The following is a 23,945-nucleotide window of genomic DNA, read 5'->3' on the forward strand; positions in this document are numbered from 1 at the left end:
CCCTGATCCTCCCTTCCTCACATCTCCGTGCATCGCCACCCATGCACTAGGCTTCTGAGATCATGCTATTTAGAAATAAATAACTAGGGTCATTTTTAATTAGGGAGGGAAAAAAGATCCTTTTATGGGTACCCTTTGATCTCTCCCAGACTCTGTTTTTCCCCTTAATTCTATTAAAAGTCAATTTTCAAGCCACAAGTCAATTTTCAAGTCGCCATCGCTCAGCTTTCCCTTCTGCTGAGCAACTTTGTCTCACCCACAGAAGGGAAAGGAGCAGCTTGTGGCTCCTTCACATCTCCAAAAATGGGGGGAGAGCAGCCCAAACTCAACGGGGTGTCACCTCATCATCGAGCGACACGTTGGAGCTGACGTTTCAAATATACTTATAATAAAATGGGAGGATAATAACATGGAACAAAATGTTTTGAATGGAAAAAAAAAAAAATCACTTTTTTGTAATTGGGAGAATATGGAGAAGGGAGAGCACCTCTGAGATGTTTTTGTCAGTGCGAATTTTACTTCCTTCCAAGGGATAAAAAGGGTTGGTCCTTGCTGGTGGCTCCTGCAGCTGCACTCGCGGGAGCTGAACCCCAGTCGGGGAATTCACTCTCGCAGGAGGAGAGTCCTCCTGACCACGTGTGGAAGACACGTAATTTAACGCCGGAGGAACCATTCTTAATCCTCTGTTCCGCCCTTTTCCCTAACACAGGCTGGAGAATTTCACCCGATCGCATCTGCACCCAGCTCAGGCATTCCTGACATCGCTTTCTTGAAGTATTTGCTATTCCCATGCACTCTGGTAAATCTTTAAACTGATCTACCTCTTTTTTTTTTTACCTAGTCCCGGGGAAGAAAAACATGAAAAACAACTATCGGTCAATATTAATGGAATTTCTTTACTTAAATGCACGGGGAGCTGCCAGTATCTCACCAGTAGAGCACAGTAAAGTGGGTAAGAAGTTAAGGCTCTGACCTTCAGCATGTTGGGATGGATGGTAGCCACCTTCTTCCTTCCCACAGCAGGAGCCTGGTGTATTTGGGGCTGTTTTTCCTCCCATACGCCACCGGTATGGTCTTAGCACGGCGATGGGAGCATAAAATCTTGTTGCGGTCCTGCTTCTGATGCACCAGATCCGGTGGGTGATTCATTCTCTTCTCCTACCGAGCAGAACACACAGCAGTTAATAAGAACCAAACAACAAAACGAACCCATGCGGGCCATGCCTCCGGGCACAATGAAAAAATCAATTTGCCCGGCAAACGAAACCAGAGGAGTGGCTGAATCAACAAAGCCGCGGGGAGCGCGGCCGGGAGCGTGTCTGTGTAATGTTGGCAACCCGACCACATTTCCAGGGAAGTCCGAAAGACCCAGATATAGATCGCCCGAGGTTGGGTGTTGCTATTTCGGTCTGCTGATCCACTCTCATGGGTTCTGGCCGTTACTAAAGACAGTGACAGCTGGTTTCTTTTTTTTTTTTTTTCTTTTTGCCTTTTCCATTCATTTTCTCCACCCCCAAGCCTGGAAATCACCCATCTGTATGCAAAGCATCATCGTCTCTGCACCGGGATCTCTAGGATGTGCTTTCAGCCACGGGGCAGGATCCACTGGTCACTTCAGCGAGCGATGTCCAGCTTTGGAAGAGGTGAAGCTGCAGCAATTCGTGTAAGCCATGTTAGCAATCATCATCTGACTGTCACGATGGGCTCCCTGCTCCCTGCAAACCACAAAGAGGCAGGGAAGTCCTTACCCCAAATTGCCGCATGCCCCTTGTGCAACATGGGGGGAGCAGCCGAGGGTGGAAAAATTAACACGGCAGCGAGAACAGGAGCCCCAGTTCTGGCCCTGACCCTTGTTTTGGGTTGGGTGATGCATCCCCAGCAGCGTGGGCAGCAGGGCGAGGGGGGGATTCTGCCCCTCTGCTGCGCTCGGGGGAGACCCCCCTGCAGTGCTGCCTCCAGCGCTGGGGCCTCGGCACAGGAGAGACACGGAGCTGTTGGAGCGGGGCCAGAGGAGGCCCCGGAGATGCTGGGAGGGCTGGAGCCCCTCTGCTGGGAGGACAGGCTGAGAGAGCTGGGGGGGTTCAGCCTGGAGAAGAGAAGGCTCCGCGGAGACCTTCCAGCCCCTTCCAGTCCCTCAAGGGGCTCCAGGAAAGCTGGGGAGGGACTCTGGAGCAGGGAGGGGAGCCATAGGATCATAGAATGTGTTGGGTTGGAAGGGACCTCTAAAGGCCATCTAGCCCAACCCCCCTGCAGTAAGCAGGGACATCTTCAACTAGATCAGGTTGCTCAGAGCCTCATCCAGCCTGGCCTTGAATGTCTCCAGGGATGGGGCCTCCACCACCTCTCTGGGCAACCTGGGCCAGGGTCTCACCACCCTCAGTGTAAAGAACTTCTTCCTAATGTCTAATCTAAACCCACCCTGCTCTAGTTTAAAACCATTGCCCCTCATCCTGTCGCTACATACCCTTGCAAACAGCCCCTCCCCAGCTTTCCTGTAGGCCCCTTCAGGTACTGGAAGGCTGCTTCCAGTAGGATGAGGGGGAACAGATTTAAAGTGGAAGAGGGGAGATTTAGATGAGGTATTAGGAGGAAGTTCTTTGCTGTGAGGGTGGTGAGCCCCTGCCCCGGGTTGCCCAGAGAAGCTGTGGCTGCCTCATCCCTGGAGGGGTTCAAGGCCAGGTTGGACAGGGCTTGGAGCAACCTGGGCTGGTGGGAGGTGTCCCTGCCCAGGGCAGGGGGGTGGAACAAGATGATCTTTAAGGTCTTTTCCAACCCAAACCGTTCTATGATTCTATGATTTTAAGTGCTTCTCTCTGATTGCAGGGGCCAGACTTGGTAAGCCAGGGATCTTAGGGTTGTTTTTTTTCTGAATTATTGAAGAAAGCATGTAAGCAGGATTCAAAAGAACTGCAAGGAATTCAAGTAGCCCATCACCCTGAGACCTGCTGGTGTGGGTTATTACAGAGGAAGATAAAAGAAACCCCCATAGAAGAGCTGTGGATCACAAAGAAATTTCCCTCCTGAGCCTTGTTAGCTGAAGATTTTGTCTTGAAGCAAGGAGGTTTACACCCTCTCCAAAACTACCATTATTTTTTTTTTTGCCGTCCTCAATATTATGCATCTGCAAGATCTTTTCTAAAACCTGCCAAAACACGAGCATCAATTCTTCTCCAGTGGAAAGGATTTCAATAGACAGTGATGCATAGGGCAGAAAGATTCTCTTTTATCTGGTTATGATAGCAACAGGCCAATATTCCTTATTAGAGGCAAATACAGGGAAAAGGTGACTTGTCCTGATTTCTGTATCCCATTCGGTGTTTTGGATATCTCAGTTGTCTTTGGTGCAAAGCTGCTGCTAAGCAGCCCAGCCTGGACGTTGTGGCTTTGGATGCATCTTGAAGAAGATCCCGATCCCCAAAACAAGCCTCTCTTTTTGGGTGATAATTCAAAGCACCCAAACTAGAATCACAGAATGGTTTAGGTGCGAAGGGACCTTAAAGATCATCTAGTTCCAAATCCCCTGCCATGGGCAGGGACACCTCCCACCAGACCAGGTTGCTCAAAGCCCCATAATGGGACAACCAGTTTGCAGCCTGCAAGAACAGGGTTTGTGTTGTATGACAGGGCGGGTGCAGGTATATTTGGGTGGAGACGAAGGTGTGCAGGGGCTGGTTGAGGGTGCAAAGCCTGCTTGGATCGTATCAGATGACTGTGAAGGGCAGGGAGAGCCCAGCCTTGTACAACCCTGGTACAGGTCTTAACTGCCTGCTGTGAGCAACCTCCTGGGCAAACACAACCACACCTGGGCTATGCCTTGAAAGGAACTGGGTGATTCATTTCAGGGTGTAAAATGTCAAAGATAGGGAGTAACAAGGAGTACAGCGCAGTAGGATAAGGCTGAGATGAACTACAGGGCAGGTAGTTGGTGCTGGCAGGCACTGGCAGGTACCAGTCACCTGAGAGCAGGTCACGGAACCAGCGATCAAAAAGGTCTTGCTGGGCAGCCTCCACCAAGCTTGGTGTGCAAAACAAGCTGTCAGCACCCACCCAGGAGAGCAGTTATCCCCACACGGAGCTGCCCTTTGCCTTTCTCAAGTCTGCCCCAGGGCGTTCCATGAACGTAAATGGGAGAAAAACCTTTAATCGCAGCAGAAAAGAAGGGCAGGCCACCCAGCAGCATTGCTTTGTACACGTTGCAGCAGGGATGTCCCACCCCACCATCCCCTTCTGTTGGGGTTGTATTTTTCTTCCCACCTTGTCTTCAGCCTTGACGTGGCCATTACCAGCACTCAGCTGAGTGTTTCCACTTCTCCCACGTGAGCCATGATGGAAAGACACATGGAAAAGGAAAAGCCATGCCATGACCTCCATCTCCCAGCCACAGAGCATCCCTAGAACCATAGAATCATAGAATGGTTAGAGTTGGAAGAGACCTTGAAGATCACCTAGTTCCAACCCCCTGCCCTGGGCAGGGACACCTCCCACCAGACCAGGTTGCTCCAAGCCCCGGCCAACCTGGCCTTGAACCCCTCCAGGGATGGGGCAGCCACAGCTTCTCTGGGCAACCTGGGACAGGGGCTCACCACCCTCACACCAAGGAATTTCCTCCTAATATCTAATCTAAATCTCCCTTCTTTCAGTTGAAAACCATTCCCTCTCATCCTGTGGCTCCCCTCCCTGCTCCAGAGTCCCTCCCCAGCTTTCCTGGAGCCTCTTTAGGGACTGGCAGGGGCTCTCAGGTCTCCCCAGAGCCTTCTCTTCTCCAGGCTGAACGCCCATAACTCTCTCAGCCTGTCCGCACAGCAGAGTGGCTCCAGCCCTCGGATAACTTCTGTGGCCTCCTCTGGACCTGCTCCAACAGCTCCATGTCCTTCTGATGTTGGGGACCCCAGAGCTGAAGACAGTACTCCAGGTGGGATCTCACCAGAGCGGAGTAGAGGAGAAGAATCACCTCCCAATTTAAGGAATGGAGCAGGATAGAGCTGTATTATGGGTGTTACAGGGGGAGATGTCTTAGAGGGGTGGAAAATGAGTGCAAGATGTCACTGATGGGGTTGGGATCTGCCAGTCGTATCCCATCCCATCCCTGAGCAAGAGGAGAGGGGAAAATGGAGGTCCCCTGCCCACCTTCTTCATCCTGGAGGTTTCCCCTCCTCACTTTGGGAGCACTGGCTCTCCTGTGTGCTGGCAGATGCGTGCCGGGATGTGCCGAAGCTTCACCCAGGCTGGAGTGGTCTTATCGGAGTTGGAAAGTCCCGATTCTGGGCTTCCTCTCCTGCGATCCTCTCCCTGCAGAACCAGCGGTCCTTCTGTTTCCCTCATAAACCCATCGAAAAACAACAGTCCTGACAGGCTGGAGAAGCAAAACCCAAATAAACAAGCTGACGTGGAGACAGAACAGGGGAAACAGGTCCTCCATATTCATAAATTAATCCATTCCTGGGATTGTGGTGACTGAACTGATCACTGTGGTTTTGGCACAGTTTGGTCCCAGTCATTCCCCAGGCATAGTTCAAGGGCCCAGAGACCGCTCCTGAAAGGCCGTTTGGGTGCAAATCCCTCATTTCTGGCGCCCAAAGACTTTGGTGCTGTTTTTATGGCGTAAACCTCACTGCCCCGGTGGTTGGCTCAAGGCCATACTCTCTTGAGGCTGCAAATCCTGGGGAAAAGTCATCCTCTCCGCCATGCTTGCACGTCCAGGGCAGCAAAATGAGGGGGTTTGCCCCAACTAGGAGCCCAGAAAACGGGCAGTTGGCAGCAGAACTTTTATTTTTCCTCCCATTTCCCTCATTTTTACCTTCACCAAGGGCAGCTCAGGGCCAGCATAAAAACAGCTCTCAGGACTAGGAATTTTTTTATTTGACACCTAACAGTCACAGCTGGAAACCATGAGCTGTGGCAATGACCACCCATGGCTGCATGGAGCCCTGCCTGGCCTCTCTGCTGCGTTGTGCGGGTCTTCAGCTCAGAATCACAAGATGGTTGCGGTGGGAAGGGACTTCTAGAGGTCATCTGGTCCAAATCCCTGCTCAAGCAGGGCCACCTAGAGCCTGGTTGCCCAGAACCATGTCCAGATGGCTTTTGAAGATCACCAAGGATGGAGACCACCACCTCCCTGAGCAACCTGTGCCAGTGCTCAGTCGCCCTCACAGTAAAAATGTTTTTCCTGATGTTCGGAGGAGGCTCCTGTGTTTCAGTGTGTGCCTGTGGCCTCTGGTCCTGTCTTGTTTGCTGTGAGGATCTCCATCCTTGAGAGAGATCTCCATCTGTGAATCTCCATCCATGTGATCTCTATCCTTGGAGATCTTCAAAACCCACCTGGATGTGATCCCGGACAACCAGCTCTGAGCCACCACTAGATATAAAGAAGAAATTGTTTACACTGAGGGTGGTGAGATCCTGGCCCAGGTTGCCCTGAGAGGTGGTAGACATCCCATCCCCGGAATCATTACAGGTCAGGTTGGATGGGGCTCTGAGAAAACTGATCTAGTTGAATATGTCCCCGTTCATGGCACAGGGTTTGTATTAGATGGCCTTTAAAGGTCCCTTCCAACCCAAACTATTCTATGATTCTGTAATTCTGTTAGTCTGATTCTGTGGCTTTTGAAGATCACCAAGGATGGAGAATCCACCACCTCCCTGAGCAACCTGTGCCAGTGCTCGGTCACCCTCACAGTAAAAAAGTGTTTCCCAATGTTCAGAGGGACGTCCTGTGTTTCAGCATATGCCCATGGCCTCTGGCCCTGTCTTGGCACTGTGAGGATCTCCATCCTTGGGAGAGAGCTCCATCCATGTGATCTCCATCCTTGGAGATCTTCATAACCCACCTGGACAGGGTCCTGGACAACCAGCTTTGAGCCACCACTAGATATAAAGAAGAAATTGTTTACACTGAGGGTGGCAAGACACTGGGTCCGGTTGCCCAGAGAGGTGGTGGATGCCCCGTCCCTGGAAGCATCCAAGGTCAGGTCGGACGGGGCTCTGAGCAACCTGATCTGGTGGAAGATGTCCCTGTCCATGCCAGGGGGGTTGGACTAGGTGGCCTTTAAACGTCCCTTGCTACCCAAACCACGCTGACTTAACGACTCTCCAGCTCCGACCGCCTGGCCTCGGCAGGGGCCACCCCGGGGCGGGCCGCGCATGCGCGGAGGCGCCGGTTGGCGGCGGCGCTGCCGGAGGCGGCGGCCGCGGGAGTCGGCGGCTGCGGGGCGATCGCGGGCGAGCGGTGAGTGCGGGCGCAGCCGCCGGTCCCCTCCCCGCCGGCAGCTCCTCTCCCAGCCCTCCGGGGGTGGTGGCGGGGGGAGACGCCCCGCCGTGGGGGATGCGGCACGGCTCTTTCTATCCCCCGGGGAGCCAGCTCTGGCGTCCCCGCCCGGGTACCGCACCGCGCCGCATCCCCGCCGCGGCGAGGAGCATCCCTTCCCCGCGGGGAGCCGGGTCACGCAGGGGCAAAGCGAACACCCCCGCGGCCACCCCCAGGGTGGGTCCCCCGCGGGGGTAAAACACGCATTGGACCTCGAAATGCTGGGGCGGGGAGGGATGCGTGATCTTCACCCCCGCCGAGAACAACCGGGGTCCGTCGAGGCGGGGTGGGTCCTGCAGCGGGGTGGGCGCTGGGGAAAGAGCGGGAGGAGAAACTCATTTTTGCCATAAAATTCCCCCCTGACCCGTATCTCAAGGGCTTCATGGAGGAGAGAGGTGGGCAGTGGTTGTCCTCCGTGTTTGTTTGTAATAGCTGCGGGTGGCTTTTCCTTGCCTGACTTTGACCCTTGGGCTGTTGTGGAGGCTGTGGCGAGGAGCCATGGCGTAGTTTAGCCCTGAGCTGGGTGAAGAACCAGCTCCTGCCGTTTGCTTCTGAGCTGGTACCTGCCCGCTTGGCTTGACGCACCCCAGCGCATGTCTCGGAAGGGTCAATTAAAGGTTTTTCCCTGCTTGTCTTCTCCAGGACGCTTTGGGGATTGTTGGTCGTATTCCCCTAATTTCCCATCTGGATTTTTCCTGAAAACACCATGAGCATTTCACTTTTTTTGGGGGGGGGTAAAAAAATTGCGGACAGTCTTGAACCATTCTGGTTTTCATTGAGAAAAAAAAAAATATAAATAAGTTTGGGCAAACACGGAAGTTGTTTGCTTAGTGTCAAACCGACTCATCCCTGGCATGAGCAGGGTTGAGTACGGAACCTCCCGGTCGCTGTGCCAGGGCGGGAAATGCTGCGGATCAACCGGCGCTGGGTACGCAGGACCACTAGTCCCGCATCCGCTGCTCGTTTAATAACTGGGTAGCTCCAGCCCTTCATCGCCAGGCTGCTTTGGCTGGAGCACGTGGCTTTTTACTGCGCCGCGGGATGGAGATGCGTGGTTGTCATCAGATGCTGCGGGATCATCGGGAAATGCCCCAGCATGCTTTAGGTGCCGTGAGCTGGGGTGAGGTGGGGGGAATTGCCAACCACGGGGTCAGGAGGAAGATGTGTGTGATGCCACCCCAGCAACGGTCGTTGAAAAAGAGTGAAATCATGAAAAGGTGATGAAAAAAGATGAAGCCCGTAGGCAGGAGTGAAATCCAGCGGGTCTAAAGCCTGTTTTTGCGCTCTGCCAGGGCAGGGAGGGGTGAGCAGCCCTGAATTATACCGTCAGACCGTGTTCCTGCCTTCACGTTGGGGTGTGTGTGTTGGGGGGGTGATATGTGTTGCAAACAATTCCTAGAAACCCTCCATGGGGCTCTTCGGGCCAAACCACAAGCCGTTACACGCTTCCTCCCGCTCTGCCGGTGAAGGTGTGGGTTAACATCCCCGCTCGCTGCGGCATTTTCTGTTTTCTGGGCATCACTGCTGTTATTTATTGACGCTGAAGCCGTGGCCAGAACCTACGGGCGAGAAGAGGGTTGTGTCCCTCCGGACTCAGGGAGGGAGCTGCCATCATCGGGTCACGTGATAGCACTTGCCGCTACTTGCGCTTCTTGAGTCATGCACCAGCTTAATTTTTAGCTGCCGGTGTACGTGATAACCCCCGCTGTCGGGGTCAGGCGAGCGGTCTTTCCATTGCAGTATCCATTTATGCTCAAGAAATTCCTCCAGAGGAACAAATTCCCAGAAGGCTCCTGGAGGCTGCGCGTTTGGTCTGCAGGTCGCCATACCTTGTGTCCTCCATCCTTCAAGAGCGACCAAGTGTAAGCTTGGTCCCGGTTGCTTTTTTATTCCCCAGTGGATCCTCGGGACCGAGTAGAGATGTATTCATGTGGATGCAGCACAACCCACAGCCCTTGTTTGGGAGGGAATCTGCCATCTGGTCCTTGCTGGGAGCTTTGTAGCCCCCCGGAAGGGCAGCACTGCTGTCATTGCAAACCTCGAAGCTTGCTGGGAGAGGCCACGGGATTAAATAGGAGGAGGTCCCGGATGGGGACAGACTTTTAGTGCAGGGAAGAGAAGAGCTCGCAGCTCCGGGGGGTTGGCACAGAGCTGCAGTCTCTCCCCGGCAGCCTGCTCTCTGCCCGCAGCAGCGGCAGTGGTGTGCATGATTTATATACATTTTTTTCTAATGACCGAAGCTCTAAAATCTGCAACCTTAAAAAAAAAAAAAAAAAAAAAAAAAGATGTTTTTGTGCAACAGGCTTTTGTGGAGGACTGCAAAGCTAAGCAGTCTCAGCTTGTAGGCTCTGGGACACCTTTTGGCAACGGTTCGGATCCCCAAAGAGCGCACGGCCAGTTTGGTTTGGTGGCTCTGCCTGCAGGCAGACCGCTCCTGGGTTGTCCCATCAGCGGATAGATCTGAGCAGGGAGGGATTTGCTGGCTCGTTGCGGTCTCCCTGCGCTAGCAGGAGTTCCCGTCTCCAGCAGATCTGTGCTGAAAGATTTGTCCCATGGGTGGATGCTGGTCTGGTGGCTTTAGGAAAGGCTCACGGCAGTGACCTCTTGCTCGCAGGGTGTGCATGCAGAGACTTGGTGGTTGAAGGGACGGGTACCGTATCCCACAGACCTTGCAGGAGGAAATTTTTAAGGTGAAAGCAGGATGCAGCTGAAAAAAAAATAATCCAGGCTTCTTTTTCAGTCAATGGGGGGAAAAAAAACCCAGGCACAATTCCAGCGTTGGCATATGAAGTGGGTCAGTCATCCCACTCCAGCGGTGGTCCCGGCACGACTGAATGCAGAAGGCAGGGACCGGTGTGGGCGGCTGGAGCAAAACTGTGCCTGGGAGTGCGCTAACACTTCAACCACCCGATGGTCGCAGGTCACTGATCGGGACCGTGCCCTTGTCTTTGATTACTCGGTCCCACCCGGGGATCTCGCACCCATCTGAAATCGAGCCCCAAAGCATTGGGGGCTGGGTTAGTTGTGTGTGGGAAAAGGAAGTGGTGAGCTGCTCTGGAAAGTGCAAACAGCACAGGTTTCGTGAGATCAGGAGGAAAAGCTGCGGAATATTGCCGTGATCTGGGGGAGCTGGGGGTGTTCAGCCTGGAGAAGAGGAGGCTGAGGGGAGACCTTCTCGCTTTCTACAGCTCCCTGAAAGGAGGGGGTAGACGGGGGGGGGTCGGTCTCTTCTCCTGAGGAACAGGCGATGGGACAAGAGGAAACGGCCTCAAGTTGTGCCAGGGGAGGTTTAGATGGGATATTAGGAAAAAATTTTACACTGAAAGGGTTATCGAGCATTGGAACAGGCTGCCCAGGGAAGTGGTTGAGGCACCATCCCTGGAGGGATTTAAAAGACGGGTAGAGATGGTGCTGAGAGATATAGTTTAGTGACGGTTTTTGTCAGAGTTGGGTTGATGGTTGGACTAGATGATCTGAAAGGTCCCTTCCAACCTAGGCGATTCTATGATTCTGTGATTCTGTCTGAGCAATTTTTGATAGGGGAGGGATAGATTTGCCAGACGAGATAATTCTCACCCAGGGTCTATGGGTAGAAATAACGAATATTACCATTTTTGCAGCTGGTGCTGCAGATGGTTTCCTTTTTCACACATTGAGTGTAGTGGCTGTGTATCAGTAGCCTCGCCAGGTTGTAACCCTGGTTAGGCATGAAGAAACTGCAGCTGTGTTTATTGCGGCAAAACAGAAATGTGCCGTGGTGACCCACACCATTCCCCAGCATGGTTTGGGCGTTAGCACAGTCCAGAAGTTCTTCCCAGCAGACAGTTTGCATCTGGCCACCCATTTCACGGGTGTTGCAGCATGGGAGCATCCATGCCAGCCCAGCTGGCCTCAGAAACAAGGGCTTGGTGATGTCTAGCTCAAGGTTTGGATTCTCGCTGTAAAGCCAGACGCCTTGTCAAGTCTTTGGTTTCCTAACTTTGGATTTCCACTGCCCTGCTGTGACGACACCAAATTGGGTGGGAGTGTTGGTCTGCTTGAGGATAGAAAGCTCTACAGAGGGATCTGGACAGGCTCAATTGATGGGTCAAGGCCAACGGTATGAGGTTCAACAGGGTCAAGTGCCGGGTCCTGCATTGGGTCATAACAACCCCATGCACCATTACAAGCTTGGGGCAGAGTGGCTGGAGAGCTGCCCGGCAGAAAAGGACCTGGGGGTGCTGGTCAACAGCTGGCTGAATATGAGCCAGCAGTGTGCCCAGGTGGCCAAGAAGGCCAACAGCATTCTGGCTTGTATCAGGAATGGTGTGGCCAGCAGGACTGGGGCAGTGATCATCCCCCTGTACTCAGGACTGGTGAGGGCCCACCTCCAATACTGTGTCCAGTTTTGGGCCCCTCACCACAAGAAAGACATTGAGGTGCTGGAGCGTGTCCAGAGAAGGGCAACGGAGCTGGTGAGGGGTCTGGAGCACAAGTCTTGTGAGGAGCGGCTGAGGGAGCTGGGGGTGTTCAGCCTGGAGAAGAGGAGGCTGAGGGGAGACCTTCTCGCTCTCTACAGCTCCCTGAACGGAGGGGGTAGACAGATGGGTGTCAGTCTCTTCTCCCAAGTACTAAGTGATAGGACAAGAGGAAATGACCTCAAGTTGTGCCAAGGGAAGGTCTAGGATGGATATTAGGAAAAATTTCTTCACTGAAAGGGTTGTCAAGCATTGGAACAGGCTGCTCAGGAAGGTGGTGGAATCACCATCCCTGGAGGTATTTAAAACCTGGGTAGACGTGGTGATGAGGGACATGGTTTAGTGGTGCTTTTGTCAGTGTTAGGCTGATGGTTGGACTCGATGATCTGAAAGGTCCCTTCCAACCTAGACGAGTCTATGATTCTATGCTTCGCTCCCTCAAACAGCTGCAGGACCTTGGGGGCTCCTCCTTGGTGGGATGCTGTTGACCCCCCTCGGCTTTGCTGCAGGGATGAGGTAGTTGCCAGCAGCTTTGTTTTGCTCTGTCCCCTCCGAGCACAGCGTTCATCGCTCCGTCTCCGCTGCTCTCATCCCCTGGACCCATCCCAACGCGCAGGCAACGCCGAACCCATGTCAAGAGGCACTTGCTGCTCAGCACGGCTGAGCTGGCTGCCGGCCCGGCATTGCTTCCAGGCCAGAAATTGCAGGGGAGCTGACACTGCCATGGCTTCCGTGGGGGATCCTGCCACCTCCCGCCGGCTTTAATGGCTCATCTCCCAGCATCACGGGACGTTGGTTTCCTGATTAATACATGCTTGGATAAACCCGGCTTCAGCTACACGCTCTGTGTGTGTGTATATGTGTATATAGAAAGGTAGAATTTGAGCCATATTATTTTATTTGAAATTTTCTACAAGGTGGCTTTGACCCTTTTTCTTAGAACGTAAGGTTATTTTCAAGCGTGTTCTTCCAGGTCGCCAGTAAATCACATCACATCACCTTTTACCTTCCAGAGCATCCTAACCCATGCAGAGTCCCTGTTGGATGAGCGCTTGTAATACACCCATTGGGCTGATGTAGATGTGACTGGGTACGTAATTGAGTCAAGAGAAATAAAATATTCTGTGTAATGTGCTGTTAAGTAGTCCCAGCGCTGCCTGGTGCATTACAGCAGTGCATTAAGAGCCCCATATCTAGTTCTCATTATGCAGATGAGGACTGGTATCCCCATTTAATCGATGGGGAGGTGGAAGCCCAACTTACACAAGTCCTGAGCATCTGGCCCCTCTCTGGTTGTGGGGATTTCCACTTCTCCGATGCTGGAGTGTAAATCCGTCCTTCATACCCTGCTGCCTGCTCAGGCAGGGCTCATCCCTGGCACAAACCACCAAATGCCACCTCTTCCAGTTTCTGGCCTCTGTGACACCCACCTAAATCCCAGTAACTCCCTGCAGAGGGGATCTGAGCGCCGTGTGAGTCTGTCGCAGTCAGGAGGAAGGTTAATGCTGGCAGGTTGAGGTGCAGCAGGAGAAGGAAGCAGGAGTCCGCAGGAATTGCTGCGATGAGCCGGTCCCTGGTCTCTTAGTTCCTCATCCCTGGTGGAGCCTTTCCAAAACACCACTTGTGCTCAAGTAGAACCAGCCTGCAGGCAGCAGGCTTTGGGATGGGGCTTATCCACCGCATCTCAGCTGGGTGCAGCCTTGGTGAAGCTTCTCCCAGCCCTGGAGAGGCGAGCTGAGCTGCTCTCTGCCATCCTGGTGCTTGTAGGAGCTGCGACACCAAAGTTAACCCCATGTAGGAAGGGGTCAGAATAAAACCCCAGGCTTCAAAATGACCTGGAGTCTCTCCAGGGAGTTTTGCTCCACTCCCAGAAGAGAAGGCATTCAGGAATTAATCACCTGCATCTCTCAAAACTGGCCTGTTGCCCACTGCTGCACGATCACTGCTGTTATTTCCATGCTATTCACAACCACTTGTTTGTTTTTTTTTTAAATGCAATGCATTTATTAAAGACTTCCCCACAGGCTGAGTTCCCGGGTCCTCTCTGCTTTGTTTACCAGGGATTACTGCCTTTTTGGAAGCCTGTGTTAACCTCCCATGCCTGAATACTATTCTGGAAGCAAATATATCACGTTGGTACTGTCTCAGTCCCAGCCAGTTAACGCTGAGGTCAGACCGGTGGGAAAATCAGCCGTACCCTGTAGGAAATTTTCTCATTCAAACCCTTCCATCAGCCTGTGACCAAAACAAGCACAAGAGCTGGGAAAAGCTCGGGTTTCCAATTACTCGCTTCAAAAGGGAGAGGGAAAAATTGGAACGGGATCGTTCTCCTCCTGTGCGGCGGTTCTTATTGTGGCTGTCATGATACAGCCTGGCCATCATCCACCCCCTCCTTCTTGCCTTGCAGCTCCCTCCCCGAACAAACGATACTTGGTTGCCGTTAATTGGGAACAGCCAAAATAACTGAATCCCCCGGAGATGGAGGGCGGGGGGGGCGGGGGGTGAGGACAGAATCTCAACGAGACACCCTGCGGATGAATGTGGCTTTCAGCCGCTCCTACGCCCCCGTGAAGGGAAAAGAATAGGGGCTCTGTGAAAGTGAAACAGCCAGTGCTGACCTTGGGTTTCTGGGTTGGGTTTTTGTTGTTGGGTTTTTTTGTTTTTGTTTTTTTTTTTTCTTCCCCTTTCTCTTTTTCTAACGTTAATTGCTCGTCGCTTTGTCCATCACATGATCGCTGGAAATTGCCAACTTGTTCTCAACTCGTTAATGTCACAAGTTCGGTTTAAAATAAGCGCTCTACCAGGTTCGTGATTTAGCACTGTTTATCCCAGTATCAGATGTGTTTCTTGTGATTTCGGACTATTATTTTGAAAATCTCTGACTCTCCCTCAGCTTGTTAAAAAGTGGCATTTTCCAGCTATGAAAGCCTGCCTGGAAGAATCTCTCCCAACTGCTGGTGTCAGGGAGACCTGCAGTGTCTAACCTCTCCCTAACTCTGCCCAAAGGCGACGCTCGCTCTATACACGGAGCTCTCGGGGTGCGAGACAGTGGCAGAATCCTGGCGCTAGCCCACACCGTGCAAGCCGGAGCCAGGCTGTGCCTGGTACAGAAGCTGCCTGTCTCTCTCGTGTCCTTGTCAGCATGCAAAGCAGGCAGGCCACGGATGGTGGAAGGGGCGACGTGCCCCTCGCATTGCCATGCTTCCATACGCCCAGGCTTGACTGCCATCTTCCCAGGTGTCTTCTTGGTTGCCTTTGCTCTTTATGGGCAGGTTTCAGCGTATTTCTGCCTCTCTGCAGGAGATGAGTGCTCCAGCCCTGCTCCTGTGCAGTTCACCTGCCCAGTCTGTGCTGTATATGAGCTGGTTTTTGGTTCCTGATGACCTGGGATCCACGCTGCATTAGCCTGTGTTCTCCAAGAGGTGGGGAGCTGCAGCATGCCCTTTCTTCTTGTACCTTGCCACCATGATCCCCATCTTCACCATCAGTGTCTAAAAACCTTTTTGGAGGGTTTTCCAGCATCCTCCTGGGATGAACTGGGATGAAGATTCAGCACTGAGCCCCCTGTAGTGGGCCCAGATCCTTGGACCACATTTAGTTAAGGGGAAGCTGGGAGATGGTGAGCGTGGGTCTAAGCCCTCTTGCTTGGGTTGTATCGGAGCAAATGCTGGCAGAAGTGTAAAACACATTAACAGGTTAACAGACAGGGCAGAGGAGCTTAGGACACATAAAACGTTTCAGAGTCTGTACTCACACCTCTGCACAGGGCAAAACCTGTGCATAAGGCCTGGAGATCATCAGCTGGAGACGGCAGATGTCTTGGCATTGCAGTGAAGGAGGTGCAGTTCGACTTGGGCAGGGAGCTCTTGCCTGTTTATCTAGATCAGGAAATCAAACACTGTCTTAGTACAGACACGTCCATGAAACTTCCCTGTCTTTCCCACCCCAACGTGCGCAGCTTCCAACCAAGTTCTGGCCAGATCATCCAAAGGAGATATAGGGCAACAGAGGGTGAGTATTACATTGCTGCGTGGCCGAGGATGGTCTCTTTGCTTGGGCTTTGCCTTATCCTGAAGCTGAGGTCTAGAGTAAGTTGGATGAATGAGCCTTTCTTTCTCCGTTGGCTATATGGAGCCAGAATAGACTGGCTGTTGCCCCTTTTTCACAACATCTCCTCCTAGGAGTGCCCCAGCGTCAAAATTTGCCTCGCCTTCCTAAATTTTGGCATGTGTCCCCAAAGATACACAAGCTGCTGAATGAACTGCGTTTCCCCATCACAGATCTGGACCCCGCAGACCCTTAGGAGAGAGAAACAAAGTCTTTGTGAACGCGCGCAATGTCAGCTTCCCCTGCAAGAGTGCTATCTTCAGTCTCATGCATCTGCAAAACTAAAATACCATTTGCAGAGACCATCTTCCGCCTTTTGTGGCTAAGGCAGCTCCATCAAACTCAGCAGGCAGATTCCCCTGTGGTAAACAAGGAAAAAAAACCCAGCCCTGAGAGGTGCTAAGGGAGAAAGCCTGGAAAGCGCAGGGCGAGAGAGAACTGGCTGGAAAATGTCACTCTTCGTTATGACAACTGCCATCTGCTAAAATACGGAAGCAACGTGAAAAATATTTTGTCTGTTATCAGTGGCTTTGGGTTGCGAGAGGAAGTGGGACTTGCAACCTGGTTCAGAGTCTGCTCTGACTTTGCTCTTTGTGCTTTCTCACCCTGGGACTGTTTGATAGGTCCCATCTCTGCTTTCACTCTCAGTGTTTAACACCTTCCCATCCCCTATACCTCCAGATGGGTCTCCCATCATGTGCCCATGCAAACTATTCCTTTGTCTCACCTCTGGCAGCAGTTGGTATCTGATGCAACGGAAGAAAAAGAAGCCATTTGCCACACTTGGGCAAAATACTCATTTGCATGTACTTATTTTTGGCCAGCTTCATCTACTGCAGCTCTGGTTGGGTGCATATAAGCACAGGAGGCAGGCTCCAGTCCTGCAAACATGTATGTGTTGGCTGCACGGGGGTAACCACAGCCTTACAGAGTCTGGTGGGGCTCCGTCAGCATCAAATTCAATTCAAGCACAGGCATCTGTGCGATGAGCTCTCCTCTTTTTTTGTGCCATAGCAGGGAAAAGAAATATCTAGGGTAGAAGGGGAAACAGAGGGTATTGGGAGTGAATGCGATGCTGTGAGGGAGCCTCCAGACGTTAGGATCCTGCTGTGCCCTGAAGCTGAATCTTTCCAGCCAGAGCTTAGCAACTCCGGAGGTTGCCAAGGTGCAGAGCAGAGCAGGCAGAGGAGTGCCCAGCGCTGGGCTTTGGCTGCTCTGAGCATCCAGGCACATCTCGTCCGGCAGCCCCTCAGCACGGCTCCGTGGATGCTCCCAAGGCTTCGATGCTATACCCAAACTGCGGCCAGCTCTTATGCGGAGCCTCTCCTTTCTCCGTCACCTCCCAGTCCCGCTGCTTTTTACACGTGAAGGAGGCTGCAGGTTTGGAACTGTGGGCTTCTCCCCTCCTCCCTCTGCCCCACTCACCTGCTACCCGCGTGCAGGTTGTGTGGCAGGGGAGCCGAGCTTATTCGCAGCCTCCATGGTTTGGTTGGGACCCTCTTCACTCAGGTGCAGAAAGGCAGGTTATCCCTTAGATGAGTAATTACCCCTTCAGTTTTGTCCCTGAGCAGTTTGTTCTGGGGAAAGGGGTGAAAAATCCCCCCCGCAAATCATCAGGTGCTTTCTTGACATCTGACTTCTTCTTGCAGCCCCTTATTGGCAGCTCCTGGCTGCTCCTGAACATGCTCCAAGCTGAATGCCTGAGGAAGTGGGGAAGAAGGGCAGGCTTGTGACATTGCAGTGCCCATCGGAGTGCAGGGACAGGGCTGTGCCATCTTTCTCCATGCTGAATTTGGGTCTGCCGAGTCAAGAAAAGCCCCTTTTCCCTAAAAGCAGGGCCAGCATCTCTATAGTGCCATGGCTCATCCCACCCAGGAATATGGCTGCACGCTCTCCTCCCTGGTGCATCACTTTTAACATTTCTTCTTTCTCCTTCCTTGCAGGGCACAAAGACGACATTCCCCAGAGCCGGGCTCACGGCCATCGTACGCAACAAGATGACAGCCATCCTGGAGCGGATCAGCACGCTGTCCCTCAGTGGGCAGCATCTCAGCCGTCTTCCCAGGCTGCTGGAGGATGGCTTCCCCAAGATGCCTTGCACGGTCAAAGAGTGCGAGGTGCCGCAGCTCTTCCGTGAGCCATACATCCACACTGGCTACCGTCCCACTGGCCAGGACTGGCGGTACTACTTCCTTAGCCTCTTCCAGAAGCACAATGAGGTGGTCAATGTGTGGACTCATCTCCTGGCAGCGCTGGCTGTGCTGCTGAGATTCAAGACGTTTGTGGAGGCTGAGCAGTTACCCGTGGATGCGTGGTCCTTGCCTTTGCTCATCTTTGTCCTCTCCTCTGTCACTTACCTGACCTGCAGCCTCTTGGCTCACCTACTGCAGTCCAAATCGGAGCTGTACCATTACACCTTCTACTTCGTGGACTATGTTGGAGTTGGCATCTACCAGTATGGTAGTGCCCTGGCTCATTTCTACTATAGCTCTGACCAAGCCTGGTATGACAAGTTCTGGCTTTTCTTTCTGCCGGCAGCTGCTTTCTGTGGCTGGTTGTCTTGTGCCGGCTGCTGCTATGCGAAATATCGGTACCGACGGCCTTACCCCATCATGAGGAAGATGTGCCAGGTGATCCCAGCCGGGCTGGCCTTCATCTTGGATATCAGTCCTGTCGCTCACCGGGTGGTTGTGTGTCATCTGGGGGGCTGTGAGGAAGATGCAGCTTGGTACCACACGTACCAGATACTGTTTTTCCTTATCAGTGCTTATTTCTTCTCCTGCCCAGTCCCTGAGAAGTACTTCCCTGGCTCCTGCGATATCGTTGGCCATGCCCATCAGATCTTCCACACCTTCCTGGCCATCTGCACCCTATCACAGCTGGAGGCCATTCTTTTGGATTACAAGAACAGGCAGGAGATTTTCCTGAAGAGACATGGACCTTTCTCCGTTTATCTCTCTTGCATCTCTTTTTTTGGCCTGGTGGCTTGTAGTGCCGTCACAGCTTACATCCTGCGATGCAGGATCAAGGCCAGCCTGGCTAAAAAGGACTCCTGAGAGTCGTGAACGTGGCAGGCATGACATCACCAGGGTGGTGAAAATCAAGAAAAAGGGCATAACATATTAGAGACTGTCTTACTTGCCTAACACACTGTGACTAACCGGGACCCTGGACTCGGGTGGAGGGCTGGAGACTTCATGCTGGATGCATTTTCACAGCAGGGAGTGCCTTTTGCCGTCCGGGGGGACATGGGGTGTTTTAAGCCAGAACAATTCATTTAACCAAGGATGCTGGAATAGGCAGAGGTTTCTTGTTCATTCTGGTAAACCTGTGGGTGATATCTTGCTGAATGTCAGGGAGGGCTGTGGGACTCTAGAAGGGTCTGCGAGGGCTCACAACGCAGTGGAGAACGCACCATGAGGACCACAGCTGGATGTGGTGACCTCTCTGGGTTTTGCCATCTCTGCCGTCAGTGGGAAATGTGTTATTATCAAAGGCAGTAGCAAGGTTTCAGGAGAAGTCTGCATTTCTAGGGTTCAGCTGCAAGGACATGTGTGACACAGTGACTGGTATAATCCTTCTCCTGCTCCACCTGGGCTAAGCCCGGTTCTCTCTACAGTCCCCTTGTCAAGTATCTCAACAGCAGGTTGCTGAGGTGCCTTTGGCAAAGCATGTTTGGAGACTTAGACCTGACCTAGGGTCCTCTGGGGCGAACTGGGTCTGAACCTGAGCCCTCTGTCTGCCAGTGACTGGTGTGGGTCCAGCACAGGTGGAGATGCTAGGTCAGCTCCATCTTCTATTTCTGTCTGACTGCGCCATTTGCAGCGGAGCTGCTCATCAAAACCAAGGAGTCAGTGTCTTTGGGGTCACTGGGGTCTTTCACAGAAGTTTGAATCTGACCTAAGGTAGTGGCAGTGCTGATAGCTGTTTGATAGCCTGTAAGACAGGTCTTCGAAGGCTCTTCATTTCCATTTTAAGTGCTCCGTTGCCTTTGAGGAGCTAGGCCTGGGTCAGGTTGGAGATGGTTTTGAGCCTTCCTCAGTAGCAGTGGCAGAGGTTGAGCACCCCTGAGGCCATCCTGGCCCCAGGAGGGGACATGCTTTTGATGCTGGGTGTATTGTTTTGGCTGCTTGTGTGATGGGTTCACGCATGCCTTCATGGACTGGCTCTGTGTCGTCTGTCTAGGAAGTCTGACTGACCTCCAACATTGTCCATGCAGTGTTAGAGTAACTTGGGTGTGACCTGTCTGATACGGAAAAGGCTCTGGGCCTCCCATGGCCTACTGTGGTCATGGCCAAAAGGGTATGAAAGTGAAAGGGTGTGAAAGGGTATGAAAGTATGAAAGTCTTTATTCCCCTCTTAATGGTGCTTCCAGGACACCAAGCAGTCCTTGGTGGGCCTCGTAGGAAAGCTGACCTTGAAGCTGCAGGGCCGCTTTTCTCTGACCAATGGGGTTGTGAATCTGGCATGTTTTTATCAGCATTAGATGAAGGTAGAACAGCAAAAGGCAAGAGCAGGGTGAGAGTATCAGGGTCCTGTGCAATCTTGGGATGGGTTTGTCCTTGAGACTTGGTGGTTCTTGTGTGGAGTAGCAAAGATAGTGATCAGGGACACCTAATGTTCATGGGTCAGTCCTGTCCAAGCTATAGAAAAGGTTGGTTTACTGCATCCCCCACTAGATGAGTCTCTTCTGTGCTTGCATGGCGGGAACATCAGACATGGAGCCACACTGTTGCACTGAAGTTGGCACCACTTGCAGGAGAGGATGCTCAGAGCCAACGCAGAGATACGGTCCCATGCAGCCAAGATACCTTCTGCTTGACCCACTGCTTGCTTTCCACAGTAAATCCTGGCACGGCTCCTCCCAGCTATACACCATGCAAGACCCACAGCCTCAAAGGCCTTGACATCTGGCAAATTCCTAGGAGGTATAAATCTTTGCTGAAAGCAAGGAAGTCATGGGATCTATTCCAGCCACAGATTTGTCTCACTGAATCCAAGGGCAGGCAAATGAATTGTGATTGCGGGGTCTGAGCAGGCAGAGTTTAGGGTTGGGGATATGATTTGTCACGACAAGCACTGATTTCTGTACTTGATCTGTTTTTTAACTATTGAGATGCGTGTGTGTTTGTGTGTGTGTGCGCGCGCATGATTTATTATACAGAAAGGCTTTGCCTCTGGCTTTTCCTTCTGCAGAGCCTCCTAGTTGGGTCAAGATTAGCCTGAAGGAGACAGTGCTATGCTGCTGGAGGAGCAAGGTGGGCCAGACAGCGGCATCTCTGATAATAGGTGCTTTGCTGTGTCCTGTGTTTTGCGGACAAATTTGAAACTCATGACCCTGTTAACAAATATTAAATACAAAGGGGGAGGGAAGTAAGTTTTGAGTACAGGAGAAGAAATCACTGGAATGCCTTCAGGAAGTCATCTAGTCCACCCTTTCTCATCACTCTAGGCCTCCTGGTTTACATCCAGTCCAGCTTAGAAATTAATTACTTCATTTCCTACGGTGTGTTCTGACGGTGTAGCCATGCTGACCTAACAGCAAATTTGCCTCAGGGGAGTGGCAAGTGGGGATGGTCCCACTTACACCTCGTCATTCCCCTTCCCTTGCACAGAAGCTCATCTCGCCACAGAGCGAGCCGGTGCCGGGCGACGGACCAGGGGAAAACCAAGCCTACTGAAAAAATGTCAGTAATTTTCTGCTGGTTTTAATTTTCAGCCAGCTTGGACAACACTGCTGCCTGCAGGGAAGGGCCGGAGAGGAGGCCAGCAGCAGTTCCTTCTTGCACAGCAGCTGGTTGCTCAAGTAGCTGAACTCCACTGATGGATGGCTCCCCCCATGATCTCCGTGGCTTTGCTTGTGGGTCTTCCACCCAGTTTGGGGAAAGACTTCCAGTGGGAGCAGTGCTTTTCCGCACAGCCTAATTTGCCTTTTAGGTAAAGCAGAATAAGGCACAGAGCGTGGATCTGGCTGGATGGTATCAGTGGGCTCCTGTGCAGGAAGGGGAGTAAACCAGGCTGGTCCAGGGCTCTTTTCTGGAATAAAACTGAGAGGGAGTGGGCACTGCTGCTAATAGCAAACCCTGCTCTGCTGCTACCTAGAGTTACACTGGCACCAAAGGAAGGGATCACCCAGCTGTTTCCTTTTCCAAGGGTTTGAAAATAGATGACATGTCCTGCCCTTGTCAAAGGAGCATGAGTACAGTAAGGCCATCTAGTTCAGGGACAGGGAGAGGAGGTGTCCACATGGCTCTTCTGAGGTATTTCTGGTCATACGTCTTCTCCTCCCTGGTCTGGCAGAAGTGAAACTTCTCCTAGAGCAGTTGTGTGATAGTGGTGGTGTTTTTACATATTCTCATGTTGCCCCTCAGGTAAAGCCACTCACGTCCCCGTGTGGCCCTGCACTCAGGCCTGGAGCTGACCTCCTGGTTACTATGATGGGTTGATTTAGCAGGGAATTTCAATACAGATAACTGCTGCTGTGAGGATGCACCCTTGTGTCACAAGGGGCTCACCAACACTGGAGCTTTCTTCATCCCCGTCTCCATCCTCCTCCTCTTCCTCCAACGAGCTTATTTCTTTCCCTCATCCCCGAACTTCATCCTTGTGCCTTATGCACCTGGCTGCCTAACTGGGCAGACTCCACATGCCGTGCAGTCTGCTGCACCTCAACTGGACCAGGGACTGGAAAAGTGGCTGCCAGTGCCCTCCTGAAAGCCCCACCGTTGATCTAGGGGAGACCAGGGCTGGGTCCGGAGAGAGTAAAAGTGCCGCTGTGATAAATGCTCAGCTTGTCTGAGAGCCTCTCAGGGCCTTCTCCTTGGCTCACTGCTTGGAGCACACCTCCTTCCATCCCGGCGTTCCTCTAAGGAGGCACGGCTTGGTAGGGGTGTACCAGTGGCAGGGCTGGTGAAGAGCTGACCACCAAAGGTTGAGCATATCCGAGATCCTGAAGGGACTGAGGTCCTAACCCTCTCCCCTAGGAATCTCTGGTCCTGAGATAGTATTTTTGCAGATCTTGCAACCTGGATCTGCACAGGACAACTCCAGAGAATTCATCCCAATGTGCCTTATGCTATTTCTTTTTGGGATTCATCCTGAAGGAACCTGAGGCTCAGAGGCAGCCTCTTTGCAACCTGCTGGTCAATGGTTGCTCTTAACAGCCGATACCCACTGACAGGACTTTCTGGGTGTATGGAGCAGAAGGGGAGGATGGAGAGAGGTGCCTTAAACTTGTATTTATGCCTAATGATTTGTGTTAACAAGGCAAGGATGGGTTCCTCATGTGCCTTGCAATTTACGTCTTTTACTGACAAGATGATTTTTAAGCACTGTTTGTTACTAAACAGAAATACAAAAGAGTTTGTATTTTTTTTTCCCTGGGAAACAGGGAAGGGTATGAGTGTTACATATTAACTCTCCCCTTCCCAACTCCCATCTGCTGACTTTGTATTGTTGAAAACATTGACAACATTTTAAGCTTTGTACTGTACTGATCATTATTTAAAAACTTTAGTAAAAAAAAAAAAAAATCTGTAAAACCAAAACGACTGGTGTAGTGTGAAATTCCCAAATGCACAACTACAGAAGGTTATGAGTCATTAGGAAGAAAAGTGGATAATAATTATAGAGCGGATATATTAGAGTGGATAATAATGATATAACAATAATGAACAATAGGGTGTGGGTTTATCTGTGCATCTCAAAGGACTTCCCAGGTTTCACAGTAGCTGTGATTTTCATTCCCTTTTCACAAGGGAGGTGCAGAATGGCTGCCCTGACACTGATTAGAGGGATTTAAGTTCATCATCTACAAAAATATTTCAGTGTCCAGTTTTCCTTAGTTTCTGTCAGAGGTGAGTACATGGTGGTTTGGTGGCCTGGCCCAAAGCATCGCAGCTTCAGTAGCCAAGTTGTGAACAGAGGTGCCTGTTCAAACAAATCATTTGAGCGTGTGCTTAAAATTAAGCCGAAGAGACACAACCATTGATCGGCAGAAGAAGGATATCAATCAGTTAGACGTGAGCCTACATGAAATAAGGCCAGAGCTTCTGTTCTTTTGTGGTGTAGAGTCGCAG

The 23,945-nt window shown here is 52.0% G+C and overlaps 1 protein-coding gene across 2 annotated transcripts; it reads left to right on the forward strand.

Moving 5' to 3' along the window:
* Window positions 1-1,453: 1,453 nt before the first annotated feature.
* PAQR8 (progestin and adipoQ receptor family member 8) lies at window positions 1,454-23,384 on the forward strand. Of its 2 annotated transcripts, none has more exons than XM_074582084.1 (2): window positions 1,454-1,663; window positions 17,811-23,378. In XM_074582084.1, the coding sequence occupies exons 1-2, from the start codon at window positions 1,577-1,579 to the stop codon at window positions 18,921-18,923; spliced, it is 1,200 nt and encodes a 399-aa protein (XP_074438185.1). In that variant the 5' UTR covers window positions 1,454-1,576; the 3' UTR covers window positions 18,924-23,378. The 2 variants fall into 2 exon arrangements, with proteins under 2 accessions (XP_074438185.1, XP_074438184.1); XM_074582083.1 differs by lacking the exon at window positions 1,454-1,663 and adding an exon at window positions 7,122-7,225 and having other exon boundaries at window positions 17,811-23,384.
* Window positions 23,385-23,945: the final 561 nt, after the last annotated feature.

This window comes from Larus michahellis, chromosome 3 (assembly GCF_964199755.1).
Source record: "Larus michahellis chromosome 3, bLarMic1.1, whole genome shotgun sequence".
Classification (NCBI taxonomy): Eukaryota; Metazoa; Chordata; class Aves; order Charadriiformes; family Laridae; genus Larus; species Larus michahellis.